This window comes from Salmo trutta, chromosome 25 (genome assembly GCF_901001165.1).
Source record: "Salmo trutta chromosome 25, fSalTru1.1, whole genome shotgun sequence".
Lineage (NCBI taxonomy): Eukaryota > Metazoa > Chordata > Actinopteri > Salmoniformes > Salmonidae > Salmo > Salmo trutta.
In genome coordinates this window covers 22,470,784-22,490,687 of record NC_042981.1, presented here as the reverse complement: position 1 = coordinate 22,490,687, position 19,904 = coordinate 22,470,784, and the positions used below count along the sequence as shown (strand labels likewise).

Below are 19,904 nucleotides of genomic sequence, written 5' to 3'. Positions count from 1 at the left end.
ACGCGATGTCCCAAGTTTGCACTACTCACATGTGCTTCTATTAAAGACACATTTACAGTTACTGCTGAGATTGCAGCATCTAGACCCTCCCACCCATTTTCTCTACTAAATCATACCCTCCCCCACCCAAAGCCACTGTGTCTCATGGTTGCTACACACTGTACACATACTTTGTTTTGCAGTCATATTGTGGAGACCAGGTCATCTGATGCAGCACTCCATTGCTCTCCTTCTTGGTCAAATAGCCCTTACAAAGCCTGGAGGTGTGTTGGGTCATTGTCCTGTTGAGAAACAAATGATAGTCCCACTAAGCGCAAACCAGATGGGATGGCGTATCGCTGCAGAATGCTGTGATAGTCATGCTGGTTAAGTGTACCTTGAATTCTAAATAAATCAGACCGTGTCACCAGCAAAGCACCCCCACACCATAACACCACCTCCTCCATTCTTTATGGTGGGAAATACACATGCAGAGATCATCCGTTCACCCACAGCGTCTCACAAAGACACAGCGGCTGGAACCAAAAATCTTCAATTTGGACTCCAGACCAAAGGACACATTTCCACCGGTCTAATGTCCATTGCTTGTGTTTCTTGGCCTAAACACGTCTCTTCTTATTGGTGTCCTTTAGTATTGGTTTCTTTGTAGCAATTCGACCATGAAGGCCTGATTCACGCACAGTTGATGTTGAGACATGTCTGTTACTTGAACTCTGTGAAGCATTTATTTGGGCTGCAATTTCTGAGGCAGGTATCTCTAATGAACATCCTCGGCAGCAGAGGTAACTCTTGGTCTTCCATTCCTGTGGCGATCCTCATGAGAGCCAGTTTCAGCATAGCGCTTGATAGATTTTGCGACTGCACTTGAAGAAACTTTCAAAATTGTTAATCTTCCGGATTGACTGACCTACATGTCTTAAATGGGTTGTTGTTTCTCTTTGCTTATTTGAGCCCTAAAACTTTTGACCGGTAGTGTACATAGAAACAAAACCCAATGGAGCAAAAGTGAAATGTAAATTTACTTTTTTTCTATTGACGTTCTCAATATAAAACAAGAGACTATTTGATCATGTGGTATTGAAATGACATGTCACCTTCATGGCATATAGGGTAAAGGACTGTAAGCTAAACCTTAACCCCTTCTCTATTTGTCCCCCAGTACCACATCAACAAGCTGTCCATCATGTCTTCAGGAAACCACATGAACAACCGTGAGAAGGAGGTGGATGAGGTGGACGCTGCCCTGTCAGACCTGGAGATCACCCTGGAGGGAGGCAAGACCTCCAACACCCTGGTACTACACCTTTCTGTCCTATACTAACCCTAACCCTGTCAGACCTGGAGATCACCCTGGAGGGAAGAAAGGCCCACAACACCCTGGTACTACACCTTACTGTCCTATACTAACCCTAACCCTGTCAGACCTGGAGATCACCCTGGAGGGAGGGAGGAAAGGCCTACGACACCCTGGTACTACTTTAGTTCACTGAATGTTACTTTACTGCAATGCAAGAGGCTTGTTCAGAAGGCTAAATACTGTAGTTGGTATCACGTGGCCATTGTTAAACGTACCCCTCCCCAAATGACTGTAGTTTATACAGCTTATCTGAGGAAGTTAAAGTTTGATTACACAACTGTTCCTTTATATGCAACGCTGAAGCCAAACTTGAGGTCATTGTTAGTTGTGCAGAATCCTGCCCTTCTTCTTTCATCAATAAAGGTGTTGGTTCTTCTCTTCCTCTCAGGGTGATATCACGTCCATTCCTGAACTGGCCGACTACGTCAAAGTCTTCAAGTAAGTTCAGTAACTGCTTCTGCTGTAGAAGTTGTCTTTAATCACAGCTCTAGAATAAGTGTATCATCCTGAAATCCTAATCTTAACTAAGGTTGCAAAATTCCAGGAACTTACAATTAAATTCCCTGATTTTCCCAAATCCCGGTTGGAGGATTCCCAGAATCTGGAAGGAATAAGCAGGAAATCCGGAATCCTCCAACCAGGAGTTCTTGAAAACCAGGGAATTTATTGAAAGAATTTTGCAACCCTAATCTAAACCATTAGGGAGTAATTCAAAACTGACCTTGGGGGGGGATCACGTGACCCTTGAACGAGATGGCCGCATGAACTAAGAGCTCCGCACAAGTAGTTTCCAATTCTTAATCTTACCTCTACTTCAAGTTAACTCCTTTAGCTTTAGTCAAAAAGTCATGGCGGCTACAAAAGGCGACATTACAGGTGACATTTTTACCAGGACTCGAACATTAGCCACGGAAAAAGCCTCCAAGAAGCAGCTAACTTCTGAAAAAGCTAGCGCCATTAGCCAGGAGCAAGAGGACCCATCCCCCCCGAGGCCCAACAAATGCCAACCTCGCACTCTGACGAAGACATCCTTTCTGAGCTGAGATCCCAATGTACAGAGCTCAACATCAAATTAGATTGCATTAAGTCTCAGCTCAGTGCGATAGGGGGCAAGGTGACAACCCTGGAAAATGCTTTGCCTGACATCAACAACAAGATAAGCATCAACGCGGGGTGCCTGGATGAGGCAGAGGGGCGGATGCTATCCATGGAAAACTCACTGACCAACACCATGGAAACAATAGCATATGCTAAAAAGAAAATGGAGCATCTGGAAGAGAAAACAGAGGACCTGGAAAACGGGGCGAAGGAATAATTGTGTTCTATTAAATCTGGGTGAAAAAGAAGAGGGAAACATGCCACCGATCTGCTACCCGCAAGACAAACTTCCCGAGTGGCTCCACCTGTCCAAGACAACCACCAGACAACCACCACGCCCAATCACTTACGTTTCCTGAGATTCACTGACAAGGAACGAGTCCTACAGGCGGCGAAAATCAACAACATTACAGTGGGAAATGCCAAACTCACTTTACACCAGGACCTGTCAGCTGGAATATGCCAAAAGCGCAGAGTGTTTGACGAGGTGAAGAAATACTCCATTGACCGAGGCATCTTTAGGGATTCAAATACCCAAACGAGCTCAGGATTCTTCACCAAGGAGCCCTGCGACACTTCAAAACTCCAGAAGAGGCAAAACATTTTTTGAAGGACAATCCTGGTCATCGAGAAATGGACCAATGACTGAAAGCGATTACTGATGGAGGTAAGACAACATATAGCCGCCATTCAAAGACCCACCCGCCCCACTAAATGTCATTATAGCCGTCTAATTTGTATTTATTTTCTTTTAGCTGAGAGAGGGATAGGCTCTATAGCCTAACCTAGGCCTACTAACGTTTCAGCCTACTTTATTTAGCCTTTTTAAAATGTAAAAAAATATATATTAGGCCTCAACCATTTATAGGCTGTCGATTACAATACATTTACAGACCTAGCTAGAAGCTCAATGTGTCAATTTTATGTCTACTGCCTTATCCTGTTGATATTACGTTTTAATAAAAACAAACCACTTATCCTATAGATCCCTCTTAAGGATTTTCCCTAACATTTCTGTTTTATTTGGTCCAAACGATTAGCCCTATGTCCTTTTGGGGTAGGTATATGTAGGCTGGGCTATTGATTTTGTTTTCGCCCTCTTTTTTTTATGTGGTCTGGACGTTGTCACTTACTCAATGCAGGGCGGAGATGAGGCATTTCTTTAGTGGGGAGGGGGAGACGTTGTGCGTTGCTAACTGTTCCCGTTTTTTTTTTCTGAACATAGAATTGAGTGTGGGGCTAATAGATCCAACAGAATATGTCGAGTTGTTTGGGAACTCGGCTGGGGTGTTTAGAGATTGTTCTTTTATGTACACCATTTATTTTTCTTTTGTGATTGCAGCTGTAACTATTATCATCCACATTTACCCATAGATGACTTGCACTAGAGTTTGATTACTGTTCGATGACGTTGACTAGTACCTTAAATCTATTGACATGGAACTGCCATGGTCTAGGTCATGCAATAAATACTATGTGCTCTAAAAAAGTAAAAAGCAGAAATTGCGCTATTACAAGAGACACTTCTGTGATGCTGAACATGCTAAACTCTGCAGAGCTTGGGTGGGACAGGTGTATTTCTCATCTTTCAAATCAAACAGTATCCATAAGCATGTTCCATTCATAATTGACAAAAACATATCTGATCCGGAGGGGAGATTTACGTTGATAACTGGGTCACTGTATGGGCAACCAATTACTATCTTAAACATATACGCCCCTAACACAGATACTCCTGCTTTCATGTCCAAAATGATAACCCTGCTCAATGAGCATTGTGTTTCCTTTGGAGTGTGGCTGGAGATTTTAATTGTACCCTCAACCCAACCCTGGACAAATCATCAAGTCCCCACCACAAATCCTAGATCTGCAAAGATGTTGAACTCTCTTACTAAAGAGATGGGACCGATAGATATCTGGAGAGAGACTAGCTCATCTATGGACTATACATACTACTCTAATGTCCATAACACCTACTCCTGTATAGACTACATTTTTATCCCAAAGATTTTCATAAATTCAGCCACGTGTACAATCGGGCCCATAGCACTTTCAGATCATGCCTTTGTTCACCTCTGCTTTGACCTCTGCAAAAACATCCTGAGGGTAAAGAGCTGGAAATTCAACATCTCCATGTTCTCAAACGAAGTGTTCCATACATTGGTAACTACATGGATAGACAACTACACACAAGACAACAAAGACTCTCCTGTTTCTCCGGCCACAATGTGGGACGCTGCCAAAGCCACACTAAGAGGTCATTTAAATGCATATGCTTCCTCAAAGAAACAAGCAATGGAAGCACACAGGCTACATCATGAGAGGGAGCTGGAACGCTGTGAAGAAGTACATAAACAATCCCCGGACAGCACCTCCTGGAGTCAACTTAAAGCAGCCAAAGCCAAACTGAACTTGGACTATACTCGGGAGATAACTTTTTTTTTTTTCTTTACTAAACAGAAATACCACGAGTATAGCAATAGGCCTAGTAGATTGCTTGCTTACCAATTTAAAAAAAATATGTCCGAGCGTACAATCATGGCCATTCCAGCAGCAGAGGACGAGGTCACATATGACCCAAAAAATATACTTTTCATGATTTTTACTGCAAACTATATACTTCTGCATCTGTATGTTTTCTCTCAGAACTCCATTCCTTCCTAGAGGGAATCTCGCTACCTAAACTATCAGAGACTGACCAAGAAGATCTCAACTCCCCCTTCACTCCTGAGGAGGTCCTGGAGGCAATTACCTCCATGCCACCTAATAAGTCCCCAGGCCCAGATGGATTCCCCAGAGTTCTACAAAGCTTTTTGGCCCCAGCTTAGCCCTATTTTCATGCCAATGCTGGATGATTTTTGCAAAAACTGAGCTCTCCCAGACTCTTTGTACACAGCCCTCATTACAGTGCTGCTCAAAGAAGACAAGGTCCCTCTATCCTGCTCGTCCTTCCGGCCCATAAGCTTGTTGGATTTCCACTACAAAATAATGACCAAATTGCTCGCCAAAAGTCTAAACACTCTTCTTCCAAAAATAATAAAAGCGGACCAAACAACTGGATTTATTAGAGACAGATACTCTTCTGATAACATTCACCGTCTTTTTGATATTATTGATCAAGTAAATGAACAGAAGACCCCTGTCCTGCTGGCTTCACTGGATGCTGAGAAGGCGTTCGACAGGATGGAGTGGAGCTTTCTGTTCTCAGTCTTAGAAAAGTTCAATATGGGCCCAAACTTTATTAAATGGTTAAAGTCCCTATACTCTCATCCAAATGCCATGGTGACTCCTAACGGTCTGAACTCTGACAGATTCCCTTTGGGACGGGGTACAAGACAAGGGTGCTCGCTGTCCCCCCTGCTCTACTTGTTGGGGGCGGAGCCTCTGGCAGAGTTGATAAGGAGCAATCCAAGTATTGTGGGTGTTTTCTGCAGGCGGCCTGCAGCACAAGATTTTGCTCTACGCGGATGATGTCTTGCTCTACATATCCAAACCTGATAAATCCCTCCCTCCAATTTTAGACACAATTGCTCAGTATGGCAAGTTTTCAGGATATAAGATACATTTGAACAAATCCACTGTTTGCCCTCTCAATCTTACAATCACCAGCTCTATGATGACACTCTGTCCATTCCAATGGAAGACAGGAGTTTCAATACCTTGATCTTTGTAACACCAGATCTGAATTGCCTTTTCAAGGAAAATGATCTCCAAACCTGGATCTCCCTCCCAATTAGCTTAGTCGGAAGAATTAACATCCATATGAACATCCTCCCTAGATTGAACTATTTATTTCAGATGCTCCCATGCTATCTCCCAGTTTCCTTTTTCAAAGCAACTAACTAAAGCATCACCAAATTAGTATGGGGCAATACAAAACCTAGGATCAAGTTCTCCGCTCTATCGAAACCTGAATCTAAGGGTGGTCTTGCCCTTCCCTCCCTTCAATTGTACTACTGGTCTGCCCAAATCCGCAATATGCTAACATGGATCACAAACAGACAAGACTCAACGTGGATTCAGATAGAAGCCCAATCCTGTTCATTGACCCTAAGCTCAATTATATTCATTAATAACTTTAGTGAAGAGGGCAACATAGCCAAAACCTTTGATTTACAGCACCCTACTAGTGTGGAGGGACTGCAAGAAATACCTGGGCATTTCCTCCCAAATGTTCTCACTCGCCTATAGTATGCAACCCAGACTTGCCAAAAGCCCTGAGTGATGCCAACTTTAATCTTTGGCATACTCTAGGAATCAGGATCTTTTCAGACCTATTTCATCAGAAAACCACTACACTGAAATCCTTTCAAGAGCTCTGCAGTGAATTCAATGTGCCAAGATCATTTTTTTTTTATATCTTCAAATTAGACACATCATTTCCTCATTTACTTGCAAGAGGAGGTTTAGAGCTCAGCTGAATGAAGTTGAGACCCTTCTTGATACAGCACAATCCAATAAAGGCAAAATCTATATCTATAGACTACTTTCTGAGAAAGGAGGCTCCTCCTTTACTCTTTTGAAAATAATCTGGGAAAAGGACCTTGGTCTGACTATCAGTGATGAGTTATGGGCGGAGGTTTGCGACAGGGTATACTGCTCCTCTACTAATGTAAAAATGAAAATCGAATGACAAATTTTTGTACACATTTTATTACACCCCAATGAGACTCCATAGAATGAAAACGTACATTTCTCTTAACTGTAAAAGATGTACCTCTGAAAGTGGAACGTATATGCATGTATTTTGGAGTTGTAGAGAGTGCCAGATTTTGGCAATCTATACATACTGCTGCACAGAAAATACTGATGTACACTTTGCTGGGCACACTTCTTAATGCCCAGCAGGACTTTGTTCTTGATCCAGACAGAGAAAATTTGTTTGACTGTCACATACTTTGCTAAGAAATGTATTATTCTATTGTGGGCTTCTAATACTTCTCCTACATTTAAAATGTGGATTGACCAGATTGTTGTCTGTCTTCCTCTTGAAAAGCTCACTTATGACCTCCGCAAGAGACATCCCAAGTTTGATAGACTCTGGTCTCCACTACGCAACTATATTTCAAATTGGACAGAGTGAATGGGGTGATTAGGGAAATGAGCAGATGCATGTTGTGTAAGGTGCTGTAAAAACAAATTATTTGCTCGTCGTCTCAGCTAAGGCTGGATATGGTTACTAAGAACCTTGATAGTGCTGCTGCAAGGTTTTTTTTAATTATTATTATATATATTTTTTAAGTCTGTCACATCTGTGAACGTGGAATGTGTTTTGTTGGTTGATTTGAAAAACAAGAACTTAACTTAACTTTTTTTACCTTAGATCAGTGGCTACAGGCCAACTAGCCAGTTCCTCCGAACGCTCCAGACTGCCTCTGTTGAATTCCTTTCGTCTTTCCTTGATGCCTTCTAATGACAGGCCATGCTCCTTTAAAGAATGCATTGTCCCTGGGATGTTAAATCTAATACTAGGGGAGCAGGAAACAAGGTTTGGACCCAAATTGGAGAGCTGTTGTCTGTTCAGTATCAAGCTAGGCTGTGTGGATTGTGTTTGTGGATGGGATTGTTCACAGGGCCAGCTGATTGGTGAGGCTGAAGATGTAACAAAGTTTGTGTGGCCACTGCGCTCAGAGCAGGTGTGTCAACCAAAATGTAATAGAATTCCTAAATTATGTAGCTGGTACACACTCAAAGGAGATTCAAAGTTTATTTTAATATTTATTTCATTCAGGGGTAGGTAGATGGACAACAAACCTTTCGGCCTAAGCCTTCGTCAGTGTCATTCACGGCTTAGACCTAAACGTCTATCTACCCCTGAATGAAATTAATACAAAAAAGAAAACTTTAATCTCCCTTTTGAGTGCGTACCAGCTACACAATTTACAAATGTAGCAAAAAACACTAACTAGCTAGGTTTGCATCCAACTGTAACAACTAGCTAGGTTTGCGTCCCACTGTAACAACTAGCTAGGTTTGCGTCCCACTGTAACAACTAGCTAGGTTTGCGTCCCACTGTAACAACTAGCTAGGTTTGCGTCCAGATGGTACCGTCTTATAGGCAGAAACTCAAACAGGATGTACCAGTGACGAGAACCATTCAACGCTGGTCTGACAAAGCCTCCCTTCAAGAAGCCTCCCTTCAAGATTGTTTTGATCACGCGGACTGGAATATGTTCCGCTCAGCCTCCGAGAACAACATTGACCTATACGCTGACTCGATGAGTGCGTTTTATAAAGAAGCGCATCGGAGATGTTGTACCCACTGTGACTATTAAAACCTACCCTAACCAGAAACTGTGAATGGATGGCGGCATTTGTGCAAAACTGAAAGCGCGATCCACCGTATTTAACTATGGAAAGAGGTCTGGAAATATGGCTGAATATAAACAGTGTAGTTATTCCCTCCGCAAGGCAATCAAACAAGCAAAATGCCGGTAAAGCGACAAGGTGGAGTCGCAATTCAATGGCTCAGATACGAGACGTAGGTGGCAGGATCTACAGGAAATTACGGACTACAAAAACAGCCACGTCGCGGACACCGATGTCACGCTTCCAGACAAACTAAACGCCTTTGCCCGCTTTGAGGATAATACAGTGCCACCGTCACAGCTCACTAACAAAGACTGCGCCCCCTCTCATGAGTGAAACATTTAAACGTGTTCACCCTCGCAAGACTACTGGCCCAGACGGCAAGGCTAATGGCCCAGACGGCATCCCTAGCCGCGTCCTCAGAGCATTCATAGACCAGCTGGCTGGTGTGTTTACGGACATACTCAATCTCTCCCAATTCCAGTCTGTTGTCCTCACATGCTTCAAGATGGCTACCGTTGTTCCTGTACCCAAGAAGGCAAAGATAACTGAACTAAATGACTACGGCCTCGTAGCACTCACTTCTGTCATCATGAAGTGCTTTGAGAGGCTAGTCAAGGATCATATCACCACCACCTTACCAGCCACTCTAGACACACTTCAGTTTGCATACCGCCCCAACAGGTCCACAGATGACGCAATCGCCATCACTGCTCACTGCCCTATCCCATCTGGACAAAAATAATACCCATGTAAGAATGCTGTTAATTGACTACAGCTCAGCATTCAACACCATAGTACCCTCCAAGCTCATCATCAAGCTGGAGGTCCTGGTCTCAGCCCCGCCCTGTGCAACTGGGTCCTGGACTTTCTGACGGGCTGCCCCCAGGTGGTGAAGGTAGGAAACACCACTTCACTGTTCCTCAACACAGGGGCCCCACAAGGGTGTGTGTCCCCCTCCCTCTCCTGTACTCCATGTTCGCCCACGACTGCGTGGTCATGAACGCCTCCAACTCAATCATCAAGTTTGCAGATGACACAACAGTAGTGGGCTTGATCACCAACGACGATGAGACAGCCTACAGGGAGGTGGTGAGGGCCCTCGGAGTGTGGTGTCTTGAAAACAACCTCTCTTTCAACGTCAAAAAACAAAGGAGATGATCGTGAACTTCAGGAAACAGCAGAGGGAGCACCCCCTATACACATCGAAGGGACAGTGGTGGACAAGGTGGAACGTTTTAAGTTCCTGGGCGTACACATCACAGACAAACTGAAATGGTCCACCCACACAGATAGGGTGGTGAAGAAGGCGCAACAGCTAAAGACATTTTGCTTGTCACCCAAAACCCCCACAAACTTTTACAGATGCACAATCAAGAGCATCCTGTCGGGCTGTATCACAGCCTGGTACGGCAACTGCACCGCCCTCAACCACAAGGCTCTCCAGTGGGTGGTGCAGTCTGCACAATGCATCACCGGGGGCAAACTACCTGCCCTCCATGACACCTACAGCACCCGATGTCAAAGGAAGGCCAAAAAGATCATCAAGAACGACAACCACCCGAGCCACTGCCTGTTCACCACGCTATCATCCAGAAGGCGAGGTCAGTACAGGTGCATCAAAGCTGGGACCGAGAGACTGAAAAACAGCTTCCATCTCAAGGCCATCCGACTGCTAAACAGCAATCCTTAACTCAGAGAGGCTGCTGCCTACATTGAGACCAAATCAGTGGACACTTTAATAAATGGATCACTAGTCACTTTAAATAATGCCACTTTAATAATGTTTACGTATTATATTATTATGCTTACATTACTCATCACATGTATGTACTGTATTTTATACCATCTACAGCACCTTGCCTATGCCGCTTGGCCATCGCTCATCCATATACTTATATGTACATATTCTCATTCACCCCTTTAGATTTGTGTGTATTAGGTAGTTGTTGGGGAATTGTTAGATTACTTGTTAGATATTACTGCACTGTTGGAACTAGACGCACAAGCATTTCGCTACACTCGTATTAACATCTACTAACCATGTGTATGTGACCAATAAAATTTGATTTGATTTGAAAAACACCGATGACGAACTAGGTTTCCATCCAACTGGCGACAGATTCTCATGCGAATATTCCAAAATCTGCATGAAAACACTTTCCCACCAGAGATGTTTCCATCAAATTGACCCGTTGCAGATAAGTCTGTGCTTGATGACATGGTGCACATAAAAATACCTTTTGCGGTTCTATTCCCATGTACCTCACTCTCTGCCTCTCTCTCGCTCTGCCTCTCTCTCGCTCTGCCTCTCTCTCGCTCTGCCTCTCTCTCGCTCTGCCTCTCTCTCGCTCTGCCTCTCTCTCTCTCTCTCTCGCTCTGCCTCTCTCTCTCTCGCTCTGCCTCTCTCTCTCTCGCTCTCTCTCTCGCTCTGCCTCTCTCTCTCTCGCTCTGCCTCTCTCTCTCTCGCTCTGCCTCTCTCTCTCTCGCTCTGCCTCTCTCTCTCTCGCTCTGCCTCTCTCTCTCTCGCTCTGCCTCTCTCTTCTGCCTCTCTCTCGCTCGCTCTGCCGCTCGCTCGCTCGCTCTCTCTGCCTCGCTCGCTCTCCCTCTCTCTCTCTGCCTCGCTCGCTCTCCCTCTCTCTGCCTCGTGCTCTCTCTCGCTGCCTCACTCGCTCTGCCGCTCTCTCTCGCTGCCTCTATCGCTCGCTGCCTCTCTCGCTGCCTCTATCGCTCGCTGCCTCTCTCACTCTCTCTCTTCTATGTATTTTCCAGGCCCAAAAAACTGACACTGAAAGGCTACAAGCAGTACTGGTGCACATTCAAGGACATCACAATTTCCTGCTACAAGAGCAAAGAGGAGGCTCATGGGACACCCTCCCTCCAAATGAATCTGAGAGGTACCAGGACCCCCCCCCCCCACACACACACACTGAAGAAGGCAACAGTTCCTTTATGACCTAAGTGTGTGTGATCCCCAGTGGTGTGTGATGGATGGTTTTGACCCCCTCCTGTCCCCTTCCTCAGAACTTTTCCTTGTCTTTGTAGGTTGCGAGGTAACACCAGATGTGAACATTTCCAGTCAGAAATTCAACATCAAGTTGCTAATCCCAGTGGCTGACGGCATGAACGAGATCTGGCTGCGGTGTGACGCTGTGAGTGTGGCTCTCTGGCTTCCTCTGGTTGCATGGAGGACCATCTGTCACAATGTCAAGAATGCAATACATTTACTCATGGTGTTACATTTAAAAGCGACTTAGAAACATATTAAGACTGATCAGATTTGTGTCAATAGTTGGAGTGTAGGTGGAAAATATTGCAGTTACCACATACATCGGAAAGTACTCTAGGACCTAATGAAAAGCCTTGTACGTCATTGGCCTCAGCATAACCACCACCTCCCTCCTTCCCTTGCAGGAGAAGCCATATGCCCACTGGATGGCAGCGTGCCGCCTGGCCTCTAAGGGGAAGACCATGGCAGACAGCTCCTATAACCTGGAGGTCCAGAACATTCTGTCCTTCCTCAAGATGCAGCACATGAACCCTGACCCGCAGTTCATCGCTGAGCCAGCTGTCACCAACGACATCAACTCTGAGTGCCTGGTGTCGCCGCGCTACCTGAAGAAGTACAAGAACAAGCAGGTAACTAGCCAGGGGCTGTGTGGAGAGGAGACCCCATCAATGTAGACAATAGATGATTGGCCCATCACTCCCTGGATTCAAATACGCATGCATACAGATGCATATTGCTACACTGCAAGTGAACTGACAAAAGCTATGGCAACAAAAAACAACACTTAATCATGTTCAGATGAGTTGATGTTAGTCAGGTGAAGGTTTAAGGATAGTCTTGGTCCTCCATGGAGGTAGGATGGAGAGAGACGAAGGGGGAAGAGGTGGGCAGAGCAGTGTTCAGGGTGGAGGTTGTTGTTTACTTCCCAGCTGGCCTGGGGTGCCTCCTGGCATCTGGGTTGTCCTGCACAGGAATGCAACCGCCCTCTATCCCTCCCTCTCCAAGGGGAACCCAGGACAGCAGTCTAAAAGAGAGGATTACCACAAGTCACGCTCAAAGGCTTTCTCCTTACTCTAATCAGCTTCCTTCCCTAGTCTCCCTTCTGTCATTTTCCTCTGAAAGGAAGCTAGTTGACTGGATAAAGGTCCACCATGTTAATTTCACCCATCCATATCCTGCCAGATCTGTGCTCAAGTAATAGTATTGCTTCTGTCCCTCTCTTCGCCCCATCCTGGGCTTGAACCAGGGACCCTCTGCACACATCAACCGTCACCCACGAAGCATCGTTACCTATTGCTCCACAAAAGCCGCGGGCCTTGCAGAGCAAAGGAAAAAAACGACTTAAAGGTCTGAGCGAGTGACGTCACCGATTTTAAACGCTACTAGCGCGCACCGCTAACTAGCTAGCCATTTCACACCAGTTACACACAAGAAGGAAAGGAGAAGAGGAAACGGATATATTACTAAAGGTTGCGAGTCACAGCCAGAGAAAGAGACGCAACCTAAAGGAGTTGTCTTACTGAGAAATCCGAAACAAACCACCAAAAGCCAACCAATGACGAGAAGTCACATTTACGCATTAGGACCTCATAGGCAGAGATGAACTTACGTTTTTAAGTAACAGTAAAATTGTGCTCTTTATTTAGAAAATTCCAACATAAATAACAGGCTGATGCGTATACCGGTAACAATGAGAGGGGGAGTGGTCTTCCCACGCTTACTCACTCAATGTGGTTCTGATTTAAGCTGTATAGGAAAAGTGGGAGGTTCTTTTGGTGTGTGTTGGTTAAGTGATGTCTCGGTACTAGTCTGGGTTTGGACTGTAACCATAGCTTCAGCCTGACGTGAATCTGGGTCGTCTAGAAGAAGAGCATAGGGAAAGACCACTCATAGTGTGAGTGAGAAGGGAGGAGAGAGCTAATCAAACAGGAAATGTCTATCCAGGGTCGACATCCTAAAAACAGTCACCGTGTCTGCTGGATCACACTGGAATGGTGTTTTTGTCCCAAAGAAGGAGACAGACTGGTTTATTCTGCATTGCTGCACAAAAACAGGATGTGTGTGTGTGTGTGTGTGTGTGTGTGTGGTATGCGTGTGTGAGGAAAAAAATGGCCCTCCCCTCAGATCTCATAGTAGCACCCCTCCTAGGTTCTCTCCCCAGGCCTGCGGGTCTGTCTGTATGGGGCTGTGGTTCTGGCCCAGCTCCAGTCTCAGTTTGGGGCTCTGAGCTCCAGCCAGGCAGGCAGGGGATGTCCCTAAGGCACCACATGAAACACCCCTCACTTCTCTGCCTGGACAAGGCCACTGGCGGTGTGTTCAGAGAAGGTGTGTGTGTGTCCTTCATGCAACTGTGTGTATGTACTGTAGTTGTTGTGTATGTGAGAGAGTGCATGTATTGTATGCTTGTGGACATACAGTATGTTTGTGAGTTTGTTTGTTTGGGAGCTTCAGGAAATGAGTCCTGTCTGGGAATGCAGAGTGGGAAACCAGGCTGAGAAAAGCCACTCTTTCAGCTACTCAGTCGCAGGTCAATGTTTTTCGTCATGAATCTTATTCTGGTGAAAGCTTTGCAGAGTGGTCACTAGCTGGCACAGCCATAAAGTCATAACATCTGATTTTAAACCTAACCTTAACCACACTGCTAACCCTAATGTCTAACCCTAACCTGAAATTAAGACCAAAAGCACATTTTTGTTGTCATGAATTTATACAAAATAGCAAATGTTTTCATTGCAGCTGGCCTATCTAAGGGCAAATTGCTCCGTTCTGCGTTCATGATGACTCATGACAATAAAGGTCAACCTGCCACTGCGTCAGTCAGCTGTGCTGTGGGAGAGATGCTTGCAGGGTGCTGCCTCTGCTCTTTGCTTTTTTTCTCCATACTTTACTTCCTCTCCTCCGACTCCCCCGATGTGACTTCCACGCTGCAATTCCCAGCAGATATGCAAAGGAATTTATAGATCACTGGGAGTTAGGCTAGATGGATTCCTAGCTTACCAGCTAAACATAGTTTTACATAAGAGAAAGCAAACTGGGCAGGCACAATAACAAACAACAGGATATTGTTAAATGACCTAATGCAGAGGGCAGTAGTGGTGTTTACTTGAGCTGTGTGGTACCTTGGTATGTGTTCCCACCGTGTGGACATGAAAGGAATTGCATGCACAAGATGAATTGCCTACAGTACAGTAGCTACTTAAGTCTAAAATAAAACGAGATTTACTGTCATAATAGCTCCAATGAAATGTTTCAAACTTGTAAATCAATTAAATCAGTTTGTAATGATTTGTGTCCTAAACCCTCTGCTTGCCCTGACAGATACTGACACTGACTGCTGCTGCTTTCTCTCCCCATGGAGACTGCTGCTGCTTTCTCTCCCCATGGAGACTGCTGCTGCTTTCTCTCCCCATGGAGACTGCTGCTGCTTTCTCTCCCCATGGAGACTGCTGCTGCTTTCTCTCCCCATGGAGACTGCTGCTGCTTTCTCTCCCCATGGAGAGATCAAAATGTTCCTGTTAATTTAGCCTGTTCTGATTATGCTGCGTTGTTTTGAAGCTGTTTTCTTTGCTCATTGGCCTCATTTGCTTGTTTTTCTTTGTTCTTTCCTTCTGTTTTCTCTCTTCCCTCCTTTTGCGCTGTCCTCCCATCCCTCCGTCTGCCTCCCTCCCTCTTCAGCCAGGCTATATCAGGGACCTGGTAAGTGGAGATGGGTTTGTCTTCGGGTCGTGTTTGATTTACCAGTAGATCTGTAACAGTCTCAATAGTTAGTTTCACCTTTAACATTAGAAAAACAAACTGCCCGGTCAAGGGTGATTGCTAGCTTGTGTTTTGTCCGATCCTCATTCCCGCTAATTTCTCCTTCAACTACTAACACTCTAAATGTGAAGCTAATATAGTAAAGTGGTGAGTCTGTCCTGAAGACGCAGGTCAGCATCTCTCTGCTCATCCCACTGACTCGTACACCGGGGTGGGGAGGCACTTCATGGGCCCTTAGACTGGCCTCTGTGGAGGGTCACATATCTCAAATGTTTGTTGATACTTTAATTTTGTTACTTTATGTGTCTTCCTATATTTATGGGGAGGTGTTTGGTGTCTTTGGTTTTGGGGGTTTATAGGGAGGTTATAGGACAGGGCCATGTGTGCACAGTAGACCTATGTCTGTGTGGGTGGGTGGGTGTGTGTCTGGGGCTTGGTTTCAGAGTGGTGGTCTGTGACCTGTGTGTTCAACAGTCTTTTGTTGTGTGGTCATCAGATTTCGGCCCGGATCCTAGAGGCCCACCAGAACGTGGCCCAGATGAGTCTGATCGAGGCTAAGATGCGCTTCATCCAGGCGTGGCAGTCCCTGCCTGAGTTTGGTATCACTCACTTCCTGGCCAAGTGAGTCCCACTCTCTTCTCCAGTCTCTTCATACACTCCTTTATTGATATAACAGATCTCTTCCCCCAGGTCTCTCTGTCTGCCCACCTGCCTCTGTCTGTGTTTGGGATTGTTCTTTTACAGCTAACAGAGATTGTGTCAGATTTCAAAGATGCATGGTTGAAATCCAATAAGCTTATTACTTCCAATAAGCACATCCCAAGCAGTGAGCTCACTTGGAATTCTGTAATTCACAGATTCCAGGGTGGGAAGAGGGACGAGCTGATTGGCATCACCTACAACCGTCTCATCCGGATGGACGCCAGCACCGGAGACGCCATCAAGACCTGGAGGTTTGCCAACATGAAGCAGTGGAATGTCAACTGGGAGATCAAGATGGTATGGATTTCAGCTTATAGACCAGAAAATACATTGTTTTAAAGACAAGGCATTTAATACTCTGAACAGTTACCACCAATTTGTTTTAGCTTCATCATCTTAGCTTGGCATTTCACATGGTTAGTAAATTTTAAAAGGAGAATTTCTGTTCTAGTAAATGAACCTTGTAGATTCCTATAGTTTTGACTGTGTGATCATTCTGTGGTCCTAGGTGACGGTGGAGTTTGCAGACGAGCCTAGCCTGGCTTTCATATGTGCGGAGGTGGACTGTAAGGTGGTACATGAGTTCATCGGAGGCTACATCTTCCTGTCCACGCGCGCCAAAGACCAGAACGAGTCTCTGGACGAGGAGATGTTCTACAAGCTGACCAGCGGCTGGGTCTGACTACCTGACCCCTGGGTCAGAGTTTAGGGTCAAGAGGGGAGGGAGGGTGGAGGCTAAATCATATGGGTTTATTTTATTTGTTATAAAGTTTTGGTGGTTTTAAATGCAACCATGCTTTAGAGCCCCATGCGGCCACCCATTATCGCCATTGTTGTTAAGAAACTGATGCCCTTTATGTTTGTTGCATTAACACTAATATTCTGCGCAACGCTGCAGCCCAGACTAACTCCAAACCCTGCCTGTGGCTCCCCCATCGCCCACATTATTTGACAGGAAGTTGGGAGTTGTCGCCCCCCCCCCCCCATGACCCCTCTCCACTCACCCATCCCTCTCCACTCACTTATCCCTCTCCAATGCACTGGGGACAGCAGCCTCTTCCTCAAGCAGCTAACACAAAGCTACGTCCATGAGAACCTATCACATGTCATCAGGAGACCTCTCCATTGCAAAGAGTTTCTTAATCCCCCCTTCTACTCTGACTCCACTGAAGGAACTGATCAAATTGACCCTTCAAGCTCTCAGCTATGGCGTCATCGTAATCCGACCAGCCCACAAAACCATGTATCAGTTCTTATGAAGAATCACATTATTTATTTATCCCTGTTTCGTTTTCTGGTTCTATTGTTGTCATTTTGGTGAGGTGTGGTGCTGTTCGGAGTCTTTGAAGTGGTGTGTTGTGGTTTGTGTACTACCTGACATCCTGTGATATGATACTCTGTCTAATTTATGCTGCAGAGTGCCACCTCACTCTCACGTATTGTACATCCACATATTCACTCCATCTGGTGTGTCTATAGGCAGTAGTAATCCTCAAAGTAAGAGTATCGGCAAAACAGTGACACGCTTTTACTTTCTCAGCGGAGACAGGAAGTGATATGAGGTAATTTCCTTCCGTCGATAAGGAAAGACTAAGGAAGCCGGAGCACATGGAGAGAATTGGGCACCGTGTCCTCTCCACTCGATGAAGGATTCTCACTTTGATCTAACTAGTCCATATGAAGTCACACTTCCGCAGTAAGCACTTCTCCAGTATATGTATGATCCCTGGTCACACTTTATTTGGATAGTCTGGATTTCCCATCTGTAGATGCTCTACAGATGGCCATACTATCTGTTGATAAGCAACTGCTTGCTGAGGTGACAGTTAGGGTAATGGTTAAGTTTAGAATAAGGGTTAGGATAAGGATTAAGGTTAGGGTTAGGGGAGAGTCTGTAGAGCATCCCTTAATGAATAAGCTGTAGTTCAATTCATAGTTTTTTTTTTTTGTCTGAGCATACCTCCAGTGAGTCTTCTATCCTCTGTGTGAAACACTACATGCAACAGCTAACAAGTGTGCCTGGAGAGTTTAAACAGCCTTGGCACACACCTACAGTAGCGTTTATCTATCGGCATTAGTTAACATGTCAGCACAACAGGAGCTCAAGCAGGGTGAATATCCTGTAGTTTCTTATCTGTAAACCGCTGAATAACCATGCCTAGTTCTCATAGATACTCAAGGTTGAAGGGGTCACTCAAGGATACTCTATTTGAGATGATATTTTAATGGGTATCATGGGCAAGTTCTGAGGCAATTACTGAACATGCAAACAAGAATGTTGTCATGGAACAGATACATGCTGCCAGCCATATAGGGTTGTCCAGCGTCCACAGCATGAAGGAAAGACCTCAGCTCTGCCTTGAGACTCAGACCCTTGCAAATGCATTGTGCATGTGTAGTACAACTGGAGGGATACTACCAATAATAACAGCGTTCCCAAGTGCAGCCGCCTCTTTTAAATGCCATTCTTTATCTTACACCGTATAGTGTTATTATTCAGCACCGTTATTAATATTATTACGCACCAGCAATAGGTCACCAAGTTTGAAGAATTAATTATGCAAAGTCTTTTTTCTTTGCCCTCAGTATGAACGAACATTAAATGAAGTATTCGTTTTTTGTAACTAATGTAAAAACACAGGTTTTATAGAATTGTACAGTTCTTTTGTTGCTGCTTTTTTTCTTGTTTTTTTGGGGGAAGTGTGTTTTTTGTTTCCAGAAAGGAGAGGGGAAAGCCATCTGTCAACATTGTGTAGTATGAAAATGTGTGCCTGCCAATGTTACGGTCTTATTGAGTTTTTAATATATATATATATATATATATATATATATATATATATATATATATATATATATATATATGAAGATAACAGTAGTCTCAAACTCCAGGTTGGTTGGGATTTAATTAAGATTTTTCTCACACTAGATATTATTACTACGCAAACATTGCTAAAAGGGCTTTTCAATGTACTTTTTTCTTGTTGCCTCTCCTATAAACTGAATTACATTGCTATTTTATTTTCTTGCATTTTTTTGGCACTGATCTTACATTCTAGCTCTGGAAACTACCACCAATGACACATCCCTAGGCTGCCAAACCCTTACTCTGCTGTTCAGTGCCTTTTCAAAAATCTATCACTTCATTTTCAGATTTGATCACTATTGTAGCTTTTAATTGAATAATGTTTTTGGTATGAAGGAGACCCTTTTTGTTAAAGTAGACCTTGGAGTTTGAGACAAACAGCCGTAAGTGAACTGAAGTAAAAGAAGCAAACTAGCCTAGTTTTTTCCTCCTATAACAGTTTTGTTTGCCTCCAATGTCCAGAGCAGCAGTGCATGGCCGGCTGTTTTCAGACTGTAAAAAAATGCATTTATTAAAAAAAAAAAAAATTTAACTTTTTATTTAATGAAGTTTGAGTTATAATATTGTATTCCAATTGAGGACATGTTATGTGTTCGTAGACCATTATGTTATACAGAATAACATGGACTGTGTGATTTTAAATTGAAATGCTGATATGCTGCTGACAGTAAGTACAAACCCTCTCCTTACTATTTATTCAAACGTTGAGTCAGTGATCACACATTACAGACCAGAAAACATCCAGAATACTCGCTATAAAGCTACAGTATTGTATTTTCCTTTTCTGCAACAATTGAAATGGGGTGAAG

General features: G+C 44.4%; 1 protein-coding gene across 7 annotated transcripts in view; it reads left to right on the top strand.

Moving 5' to 3' along the window:
- The window catches only part of LOC115162163 (fermitin family homolog 2), a 79,745-nt gene extending 61,243 nt beyond the window's left edge, over positions 1 to 18,502 (top strand). For 5 of the 7 annotated variants that reach the window (XM_029713197.1, XM_029713198.1, XM_029713200.1 and 2 more), the window contains 9 exons: positions 1,160 to 1,294; positions 1,746 to 1,795; positions 11,537 to 11,661; positions 11,810 to 11,916; positions 12,179 to 12,403; positions 15,450 to 15,470; positions 16,027 to 16,151; positions 16,388 to 16,529; positions 16,741 to 18,502. In XM_029713197.1, coding sequence (XP_029569057.1) covers positions 1,160 to 1,294; positions 1,746 to 1,795; positions 11,537 to 11,661; positions 11,810 to 11,916; positions 12,179 to 12,403; positions 15,450 to 15,470; positions 16,027 to 16,151; positions 16,388 to 16,529; positions 16,741 to 16,914 — 1,104 coding nt within the window. In that variant the 3' untranslated portion in view covers positions 16,915 to 18,502. The remainder of the gene's footprint in view (positions 1 to 1,159; positions 1,295 to 1,745; positions 1,796 to 11,536; positions 11,662 to 11,809; positions 11,917 to 12,178; positions 12,404 to 15,449; positions 15,471 to 16,026; positions 16,152 to 16,387; positions 16,530 to 16,740) is intronic. The other 2 variants (XM_029713202.1, XM_029713199.1) reach the window with 1 other exon arrangement.
- Positions 18,503 to 19,904: the final 1,402 nt, after the last annotated feature.